Source organism: Strongylocentrotus purpuratus, unplaced genomic scaffold (genome assembly GCF_000002235.5).
Source record: "Strongylocentrotus purpuratus isolate Spur 01 unplaced genomic scaffold, Spur_5.0 spur5_scaffold_21, whole genome shotgun sequence".
In the NCBI taxonomy this organism is placed as follows: Eukaryota; Metazoa; Echinodermata; class Echinoidea; order Camarodonta; family Strongylocentrotidae; genus Strongylocentrotus; species Strongylocentrotus purpuratus.
The window spans coordinates 39,498,815-39,510,334 of record NW_022145607.1 but is presented as its reverse complement, the minus strand read 5'-3'; the positions used below and the strand labels follow the sequence as shown (position 1 = coordinate 39,510,334).

Below are 11,520 nucleotides of genomic sequence, written 5' to 3'. Positions count from 1 at the left end.
ATTTCCAATGGCCACGATGTTTTCAGTGTGGTTTGCATCATTTCTCCTGTATTCCTTCTCTCCGCTCCTCTAGCTCTATGCAAAACAAACATTTAGTATCGAATAATAAACAAAATCATCAGATTTTCATCTTGGACCAAGATGAGATTGTATCAAAAGCTTCGGAGACGGTGTAACTTATAAATCGTATAGCGCGCGCACAGTTTATACACACACAGCTGTGGTGCGCTAGAGCGCGGCACAAACAATGGCAACAACATGGCGTCAAATTCTGAGTTGTCGTAACTCTTCTATAAAGGGACACTAGACTTGGGGTCTTGATGACCTGGTTATCCTCCGAAGAATATTGGTTTACCATCGGTTCTTGGCTGTCCCTTGCCAGAGACACGGCCGAGGGATGGCCCGAAGTCCCACTGGATTGGAAATTCACAGGAAGAACATGGTCGTACACTGTGTCGGTTTTCGGCAGTCCCCTGCCTGAGACACGGCCGAGGGATGACCCGGAGTCCCGCTGGAGGCCTTGACTTTCAAATTTCAATGAAAATTTCCCACTGACTTGCGTGTTGTAGGGGCAAAAATGGAAGGGGGGTTTCGTGCTCGTGAAGTATATGTAAGGGAGGGGACTCTCTCGAAGATCCACTGAGCCACTATCGGTGCCTCGCCGTCCCCTGCCCGAGACACGGCCGAGGTCTAACCTCGAGTCCTGCTGGATTGGGTTCGGATAACACTGGTCCACCATCGGTTCTCGGTTGACCCCGGCCAGAGACACGGCCTAGGGATGGCCCGAAGTCCTGCTGGATTGGAAATCCACAGGAAGAACATGGTCGTACACTGTGTCGGTTCTCGGCAGTCCCCTGCCTGAGACACGGCCGAGGATAGACTTGGGGTCTTGATGGCCTGGTTATCCTCCGAAGAATATTGGTTTACCATCGGTTCTCGGCTGTCCCCCGCCAGAGACATGGCCGAGGATAGACTTGGGGTCTTGATGACCTGGTTATCCTCCGAAGAATATTGGTTTACTGTCGGTTCTTGGCTGTCCCCTGCCAGAGACACGGCCGAGGGATGGCCCGAAGTACCGCTGGATTGGAAATCCACAGGAAGAACATGGTCGTACACTGTGTCGGTTCTCGGCAGTCCCCTGCCTGTAAAGACCACTTTTCATGTGTCCTGTGAGTGGTCTTTATATACAGGATTCACTGTATTTCTTTTAGATATAGTGAATCTGTCTACAGAGGCCTCACAACTCAAACAGAAAAGTGACCCCTACTGTGTGAGTCAAAAAAAAGTTTACACCCAGAAAATTGCTAATTATTAAAAAAAATATCTATGAATAGTAAATTATTATAAATCTTATGTAAGGGTGTTTTATCCCAAATCATTTGCGAGAGTGCAAAACTCGACTTGCGCCAAAGTGATGCCCACAGCATGTATTATGTTGGGATTAGTTTGAATGTATCAAATGAAATGCATTGCATATGCTTTTTGCAGAAGCAAAGTCACACACACACACGTGCGCACAAATGTTCGTTGATATTCGATATTTGATATGTGTGGCATGATTAACAAAGACCGAGCTAATACCGAAATCCCAATTGTTTTATTCAAACATCACATACGCAACATTGGCGCAAGTCGACTTTTGCACTCTCGTAAACAATGCCTCCTGTTCATCCAGGCGTGAACACATACCACACAAAAATGATACTAAAAGATTTGGGATAAAACACTTTTTCATAAGAGCTTATAATTTATTGTTCATAGATGATTCTTAAAATAATTAGCAATTTTCTAGGTGTAAACTTTTTATTGACTCACACTGGATAGACAGGTGGCTTTTCCAACAAATATGTTTTCCTCAAGACACATTATAAGTTATCAGAGAGCTGGCCACTTAAACATGTTTGATTCTCTTTTGACAGGACTTTTTATCAGATTATGGCATGGTGTGGGTAGGTGGTACACACGAGGAGGGTGAAGCTAGAACTTCCAAGGTATATGAGCAGTTAGATTCTGATGCTTTTATCAAAAGCCAAGGCGTATGGAGGCCAGGTATGGAAGAGACTCCTTTAATGGGTCAATCTGCCATCTTGTACTGATGGTATCTGTTAGAAACATGATACATGCACACTCGCGCTGCAGATGAATACCCTTCTTTCCCCTTCTTCTTTCTTCTTCTTCTTCTTCAAAATAATCTGCCTCCCTCACTGCTGAAGATTCTTGCAGATGTGTGCGAGTGCATGTGTGTGACGACATGGGGATGTCCAGGTGTGCAGGTGAGAGGTGTATATATATATACATAGTGCCAGTAAAAAACATTGCCAGAATTTACTTCCCCCCGGTCTTTAGTTGTCGCTGGAAGGCTTCCACTGATGGAGCCAGGACAACCTCAAGAGGTAGAGCGTTCCAATGTCGAACAGTGCGAGGAAAGAAGGAGTGAATATGTTGCTCTGTTCGTGACTGCATGATAACTGTTATCGTGATAACAGTAAGGACGAGACGATCTTGTAGTTCTTACGACTGTTGCCGGTTGGATGTAGTGGTGGATGTCAAAGTCAACCAAAGAGTAGTGCATCTTGTACAGTAAGGTGAGACGTTGATGCTCTCTTCTCTTCTGGAGGGAGGTCCATCCAAGTTGACTCAGCATGTCAGAGACGCTAGATGTATGATGATAGCGGTTGAGAACATATCTCGCTGCTGGTCTCTGGACCATCTCCAACTGGTTTACACATCTGATGGTGTGTGGATCCCAGACAGCACTCCCGTACTCAAGAAGAGGGCGAACGAGAGCCTGGTATGCAGTAGTCTTAAGCCGAGTGGAGTTGACACGCAGGTTCCTTCTAAGAAAGGCTAGGGTGTTGTTTGCCTTCTTGCAAGTGGCAGATACATGCTGTGTCCAGTTGAGGTCAGCAGTGAGAGTAATGCCAAGGTATTTGGCAGCTGACACAGACTCCAAGATTTCTCCATTGAGTGAATAATGATGGACATACTTGGTCTTCTTCCTGGAGACAGTTATGACCTGGCATTTCTTTGGATTTAGTGCCATCATTCACTTGCTTGACCACCTACAAAGCTGATCAAGATCCTGCTGTAGCAAGTCTGCATCCTCAGGTGTCTGGATGGTATGGTACAGAACCGTGTCATCGGCGAAGAGTCTGACTTTCGTTGAAAGTTGGTTTGGCAGGTCATTTATGTAGAAAAGGAAGAGGCAGGGTCCGAGTACTGACCCTTGGGGCACACCTGAATACATGGGACTGATAGTGATACTGTAATTTATTTTATTTTGAAAGTGATCTATGAATGATAACCGTGCAATTCATGTTGGCAATAGTGAAGGTGAGGTGATGATGATTGGATCACTGAAGAAAAGGAATTAAAAGGATCATAAATATTTGTACAATCTTTGCACATATAAATAAAGACTGATATATCCAAACATCAATTAAGTTAATAAAGCTAAATGCCTACATCAAATTAACTGTATCCACTTCAAGCTCAACATATACTAATAGTATTACTATCATTGATGAATCAACAGATAAACAAATCTAGAAGTTTCTGACAGTGCGGTTTCTATGCTCTGTTCTGAAACTGAAATCAAATCAAAATACTACTTTAACTTTTTGAAATGTGTAGTGTAACCTCATTATAACAAACTCACTAAGACTAAGGAAACTTCCCCGCTAAATACGAATACTAATCTAACATCACCAAAATAACATCTCGTTAATCAAATGTAAGATTAAACCCCTAGTCCTTTGTTTACATCATAACTCACAAACTTCCATTTATAGAGCAAACATTTCCAGTTTATAAGCTTACTCTGTTTTGTTCATTCATGTATTTACTAACTCAACTTTCTCAATTAAAGGCCCACTGCACTACTTGTAGCTACTTGCGCCCTCTATATAACAAACAATGCCTAATCGGTGACCATTGGTCCCTCATGATCCTCTTTTTCTTATGTTAACTGAGAGCTGGGTTGATGAGATAACCACCTGTCCAGTGACCTTGCAGGGCTGTATAATCCCTCCTGTAAACTATGGCAGATAAGCTTTAAACTATCACTCTAAATGGCCAACAAGAAGCCCCAGCTTAAATCATGTATTAAACCACCTGAATACATGGTATCAAACATATCTACATAGATGAAGCGATATTTAACATCGCGTCTGTATGTTATGCATTGTCATTTCTAAAAAGCAATAAGACTTCCAATGTAACTCATACAACGTAGACCCTATCACTATACAGTTTTGTGCATAGCAATTTATACACTGTAGTCCGTACATTTTACCTCAACAACCTGACCAAAACACATTCTTAAATCACCACAAATGAAAAACATGATGTTTTAAAGATAAACTTACTTCTGTGGCGACATTTCCTGGCTAACTAAAACAACATAGTAAGACTTTCGTCTCCTGAACGTCCTTTCCTAACGAAAGAAACATGGCATCTGCTGACACGTTGCTCTGATTAGCATTAGCATAAATTCCATACGCGCTATGCTAGACGTAAAATAAGCTACGGTGTCTTCTGAACTAAAAGGAAAATAATTCAGCTAACTCCTGGTTTGTCAACAAACCAATGATGATGTGGTGTTGTTGATGATGATGACAATGATGAGGAGGATAATGCTAATAGTGATGATGTTTTTTTTCTCATATCAATTATGACGACGATGGTGATGATGATTATATGATGGTGATGTTGATGATGGCAATAATGTGATGTTGATTATTGTCATTGTGACGATAGTGATGTTTATGTTCATAGTGATAATGATAGTAAATATGTGTGTGCAAAATCAAAACAATATTTATGAATACCATTGATAATTATGATGCATGTAATTATATTTTGATGTAGAAGATGGTGATGAAAAGGTTGAATATAAAAATTGTAAAGTTGTGTCCTCTGAAGTCACTGTCTTACGATAGTATACCTATAGCATTTGAAATAATACTTGTTGTTTGTAGAGTAGTGTCCCTCCCTTCTTACGCCTCTCTCTCTCTCCTCAGGGTCATCAGAGAATTGCATTCCAAAATTTGACCTGGTGCTGAAGAACATCTAGGAACTGAACATCGTTGCTAGAGAAGGAGAGAAGAAGATTCAGCACACTGTGAGTGGAGCACGTTTCAAGACGGTCGATAGCATTCCCCTCATCCTGTACGCAAACGGGATCTTCATGTTCAACGGACCATTCCGTTCGTACGACGAACCAGAAACACAGGTAACAATATCTATTTTAAAGGAAGCATGATGACTCAGTGGTATAGAGCAGTGCAGGGGAAGCTCTGGGTTTGAAACCATGCCATTATTCCGTCCATTAAGCCTTAATTGTTATCAACCACAATAATCTGTCATAATACCATTCTATTCCAAAGCTTCCAGATACTAAATGATGAGCGATGATGAATTATTACAAGAAGGGCGATCTTGAATATATAAAACTTTACTTGTATATTTTGGTGTGTTTTTTTTTTAATTGTGGTGCATTTGAACTATCCAAATATCAACATTTTTTTTTTTTTTTTAAATCAACAAAAGTCCAGAGGCAAGTGTCAGTAATAGAAGTTGTAATCTTTTTCTGGCCAACTTGTGAAATAAAGCTATCGACAAGGGCCTTGACTTGAAAGAGGTATTTTTTTCAATTTTGATCACCTGATGATTATTATGCCTATCTCTTTTTTCTGGTCATAGCAATGCATGCAAGATCTTACAGGTGGTTATTTCCCAACTGAGCTGCAGTCTAGATATCCTGATGGTGTCCCAATCAAGGTGAGCCCTTTCTCTTTTGTATCGTTCCAAAGTGAAGCTTTGTATATCTGTGTCTGCAGTGACTTGGAGCGCTGTGGTATATATTGGTAAAAGGCTCTTGACTCTCGTATGAGAGGTCCCTGGTTTGATCCTTGCATACATGGTGCTTACATCCTTGGACAAGATGTTTTGCCCACATTTGTCTCTCTTGACCCAGGTGTTTTAAAAGGGTACGTATAGCAAAGCTGGGTCAATATGAGTGCAGGGCCTGCAAAAAAGCAATAATAATTATATAGCTACCCTGGGTAAATAGAACATGCATCATGTCATTTTTCAATATCTGTATAACCTTGGGGAGCATACCAATATGCAAAAGGATGTTTAACTTAATGATCATGATCATCATCATTACCATTGTCACCATCCTCATTATCATCATCGCCATCCTCATCAACATCATCATCATCATCATCAACACCATCACCATCAAAACCTTCCTCATCATCATCATCAAAACCATCATTACCACCACCAGCACCTTCATCATCATCAATACCATCACTATCATCATCATCATTATCATCTTCACCAACCTCATCATCATCGTTATAATCACCACCATCACCATCAACATCATCACCAACATCATCATCACCATCCTCATCATCGTTACCATCATCACCACCACCATCATCATCGTCACCATCATCATCATCATCATCATCATCACCATCAACACCATCATCATCATCATCATCACCAATATCATCCCCTTCCTCATCACCATCATCATCATCAACAACACCATCACCATCATCATCGTCATCATCATCATCATCATCACTATCATCATCATCATCATCACCATCATCATCATCACCATCACCATCATCATCATCACCATCATCAACAACACCATCACCATCATCATCGTCATCATCATCATCATCATCACTATCATCATCATCACCATCATCATCATCACCATCACCATCATCATCATCACCATCATCAACAACACCATCACCATCATCATCGTCATCATCATCATCATCATCATCACCATCATCATCATCATCACCAATATCATCCCCTTCCTCATCACCATCATCATCATCAACAACACCATCACCATCATCATCGTCATCATCATCATCATCATCATCACCAATATCATCCCCTTCCTCATCACCATCATCATCATCAACAACACCATCACCATCATCGTCGTCATCATCATCATCATCATCATCACCAATATCATCCCCTTCCTCATCACCATCATCATCATCAACAACACCATCACCATCATCATCATCATCACCAATATCATCCCCTTCCTCATCACTAACATCATCATCATCATCATCACTATCATCATCAAAACTATCATTGCCGCCACCAGCACCATCAATATCATCATCACCATTATCATCTTCACCAACCTCATCATCATCGTTATAATCACCACCACCACCACCACCACCATCAACATCAACATCAACATCATCACCAACATCATCATCACCAACATCATCATCACCATCCTCATCATCGTTACCATCACCACCACCACCATCATCATCGTCACCATCATCATCATCATCATCATCATCATCATCATCAAACATCTTTGTTCTCCTTCCTGTCACGCATCCCACACAGAGCGAAATGTCTTTACTATTAATTGCACGATCACTAAAAATACACCTGGTGAATGAGTGAATGAAAGGACTGTCTCCATTTTGAGCTTTGAGGATGAGTTATTTTCTCAGCGGATCAGACGAAGGACACGGAAGCAGTTCAGGCAGTGGACTAGGTCAGGTGTCGTGTTGGGTTCAGGATTGAAGATAAACAAAATTGGTGAATGTGGGATGTTGAAATCGGAGCATGCATCATACAACCATAAGACTTCATTTAGGGGCATTGCCCTCAAGGTACACTAAATGCATGGTTATATTTTGTATTCTTAAATCTCTTATTCCCTCATTTTCAAGGTGGATGATCAGAGAGATGTGGCTTTTAAAGACCAAAGTAACCGGGAGTTCTTCCCTGGTACTGGCCTAGCCGTTGGTGGGTGCAATGATGGGCCATCGAGACTGGTACCCTCTAACCTGGATAAGGCCACCAGTATGGCAAGCAGTGGACCACCTGTCAGTCAGGAGCATGGACCACTCAAGTTAAGAGAAACAACCAAGCCCCCAGTTTAGTAATAATCAATATTATTTCACAGGAATTTGAGTTCTGTATGATCAGAGTATTTAACTGATAATTTTGTATATGTACCTCCAATGAATTTTAATTTCTTCACAGTCGTGTAACATGATCAATATATTTTCTGATAAGGGCCAGCAAAGTGCTGAATGAATTCCATATAGATAATGCTCTTTCACATCTTAGCAGCCAATCTATAACATTCATAATGATCTAAAGAATCATTTTTTAAAAATAATTCCATTAATGCTGCAAATACCATCAAACCTGTCTTAGTGGCCACCTTTCTATCTAGGCCACCTGTCTACAGTGGTCACTTTCTCTTTTTCCCTTGGGTGGCCTCACGTTTCACTGTATATTTATTTATAAATATCTTTACTTGCCTGAAGTTCATAGTGCAAATATAATCAAACCTGTCTCAGTGGCCAACTCTCTATAAAGACCACCTGTTTGTAATGACTTTGTACTTAACAAAACTATTATTATTATTTTTTTTTTTAATTAGTGAACATATTATATGACCACTTTTTACACTGTAAACAAAAAGTACTTGGACTACTATTTGCATGTTTTTATAAACCATATTGAATTAGCTCTCATGCTATTTTTTGGCCGGTTCTCCCTTTAACAACATTTTAAGTTTTTAAGTTTAAAATATCCTTTATTTGAATCACATCCTCTGTGAATTTCAAATCTAGCCACACTTTTATGTATCTTTAAGGAATCCAACCAGATCTCTACGTAACAATAAACCTGTGAATTAGCCATAACTTAATAAAGTTATGGCTAATTCACAGGTTTGATATGACATGATATACAACATCAACTGTTTAATTGTTGTTACTTTAGATCTGAGGATACATCTTGATAAACAGAGGTAGATTTACATAATATCCAAATTAATAACATTTTGATTGAGCATGTTTTGATTGTGACCTTGTATGATGTAGAATATGATTTAGCTAACAAAGACTGGGGTTGAGGTAGAAAGGTATTAAAGCCCCACTGCACTACTGATAGCTACTTGTGCCCTCTATAGGGTAAAAAATACCTATAAATCGGTGCCTGTTTGTCCCCCATGATCCCCTTTTTCTTATGTTAAATGAGAGCTGATTTGATGAGATAACCACCTGTCAGTGACCTTGCAGGGAGGTCTAATCTCCCTGGCCAAACTAGTACAGTCGACAGGCCTTGAAGGAGATTTTTGTAATTTAAAAGTTTGAGTGTTATCTATTGTTAGAGTAAGCTTCACAATGCATGTGTATTTCATTTACAGAACGTGGGTTTAAGGGAGCCAACCACTGATTAGGATTACATTTTTTTCATTATTTGCATATTTTTTGTCATTTGATAGGGTGGGGGGGGGGGGGAGTAAAGGCTCATTCAGATATGAAGCAAGAAACAGCTCCCCTCCAAAAAACCCTGCTATTATTATTTTATGTGTAAATTAATGGCAACTGCATACAACAAAGGTCCTACACAAATTCATTGAGCTCTGTGCTATAACATACAGAATTGTGTATGTCATCAGCTAGCTAGGAGATAACAAAATTATTTTTTTTTTTTTGGGGGGGGGGGGGGCTGCTTCATATCTGAATGAGACTTTAGCGCATTATTGCATGTGTTGTTCATGTGTATGTGCTTTGACCCAATTGGTTACTGAATTACGGAGTAAGATTAGATAAAAAAAGTGTATACCAGCACTGTAAATTCCCTCCATAATGTTGTTGTTACAGGAAACCACATTCCCCTGACTACATTCTGGTGACGACATTCCCTAATAGGACATACACCGATCTGGAGTCAACTCTGGAAGCGAGTGGATTAACACCAAATGCTACTGTTCTGATGAAATTAAAGATCAGATAACACCAAACACATCTTGCTTGTCTTCATCCATTTTGTCACTGACAATGACAAAATTGACACTGGAAGGGAATGAATTAACACCAAATGCTACTGTTCTGATGAGATTGAAGATGAGATAACACCAAACACATCTTGCTTGTCTTCATCCATTTTGTAACTGACAATGAAAGAATTGACACTGGAAGGGAATGGATTAACACCAAATGCTACTATTCTGATGAAATTGAAGAATGAATAGTGTTAATCTCCATCATGTTTTTTTGTAATGTCTTTTGTAGATGACAGTGAATGATATAGACATTGCCATGTTAAAGCAACACAGATTTCAGAATTCAGCACTAAAGGCGAATGCATGATTAACTTTTTAAAATGTCTCCAATTTTTGATGAAGTTCAAGAATAGAAAGCGTCAACCATCATGTCTTTAAATCGTTTGCAATACGTTCCAAATTCTGATCCTCGTCTGTTCTGAATTGGACAATGAAAGTGGATAGATTACATGGAGTAATTAATACTGCTACATGTAATGTACAGCACCTAGCTGTATTGCATCATCAGTCTATTGGGTAGTTAATGTTTTTGATTGGTGCAGATGGATATTGAAATGATAAATGCTAGTGCCATCATTTTGGTAGCTTTTCCTGCTTAACCTGGACAATGAATACATGTGTAAACAATACATTCTTTATGAACATGAACGGATCTGAATTCAGCTATGGAAGAGAATGGCTCAATGGCAAATATCATATTTATCTATCCATTCATTGTCTGTCTATCTATTTCTTTATCCATCCATCCATCCATTGACCTATCTATCTCTCTACCATGGTATCTTCTCCCTTCTTGGAGATTAATTGTAACATTTATCCACACTCCTTTGCAATTCCAATTCTATCGACGTATGTCAAAATGTTTTTTTTTTTCTTCTTTGTATAACGTCATGGTTTTTTTCCCAATTGCTTCTTGTCTTCCCTCCTTATCTAGTACCTCCCATCTCCCAAGTCTTTCAAATAGGACAAGTATTTTGTCTATATTTTATTAACTAGTCTCTTGTAGTTGTTTAGCTGTCAGGATATTTTTTGAAATCCTGCCCTAAAATTATGCAGGCAGAGGGTGTGTTGTCACATAATATTTAATAAATCTGGAGTTACATAGCGCTTAAAGGTATAGACCAGTTCTGGTCATGCAATTGCATTGTGAAAGAAACGTTGTGGAATCAATCAGAAAAGGTTGATCATCTAGCATATAAGTATTGGTGTGTACTGCAAGGTTCTGGAATCATCAAAATGATAAGAAATTTGGCCCAGTCTTGGTAAAATTACAAGCACTGTACACAGAAAGATGTATATGGGACTACGAGATATCTATCCATTCCGGATAGATATAATAATTTACCAAATATATCAATTAGTAGGCGGTTTCCCAGCAAAATTTGTATCATCACGTATTAGTCAAACCATATTCTTTCACATGATTGGTAGTAAGAGCTTTCATTTCATTTTTTGAGATGGGGGCGTTTCCAAAACTGGTCTATACCTTTAAAACGAAATACTGTCTGTAAGAAGTGCTCTCCAGATATTACTGTATAATTAGGACACACACTAAAAATAAATTCTCCATACTTGCCATCCCTCACTATAGATGCGAATCAATATAAAATAGTTCATGTCAAGAAAAT

At 39.4% G+C, this 11,520-nt stretch overlaps 1 protein-coding gene across 2 annotated transcripts; it reads left to right on the top strand.

Annotated features, from left to right (window-relative positions):
• Positions 1-4,860: 4,860 nt before the first annotated feature.
• On the top strand, positions 4,861-11,005 carry LOC115928078 (UBX domain-containing protein 11-like). Of its 2 annotated transcripts, none has more exons than XM_030994777.1 (4): positions 4,861-5,233; positions 5,704-5,781; positions 7,758-7,969; positions 9,711-11,005. In XM_030994777.1, coding segments are annotated over exons 1-4 (336 nt in total). In that variant the 5' UTR covers positions 4,861-5,188; the 3' UTR covers positions 9,712-11,005. The 2 variants fall into 2 exon arrangements, 1 of the variants encoding a protein (XP_030850637.1); XR_004065864.1 differs by having other exon boundaries at positions 4,862-5,233; positions 7,758-8,851.
• Positions 11,006-11,520: the final 515 nt, after the last annotated feature.

Bases quoted from the DNA above. Each gene is read 5' to 3' on its own strand.
- LOC115928078 (XM_030994777.1), top strand. From the start codon at position 5,189: ATGTTCAACGGACCATTCCGTTCGTACGACGAACCAGAAACACAG. The intron at 5,234-5,703 runs GTAACAATATCT...TTCTGGTCATAG, and splicing joins ACGACGAACCAGAAACACAG to CAATGCATGCAAGATCTTAC. The intron at 5,782-7,757 runs GTGAGCCCTTTC...CTCATTTTCAAG, and splicing joins CTGATGGTGTCCCAATCAAG to GTGGATGATCAGAGAGATGT.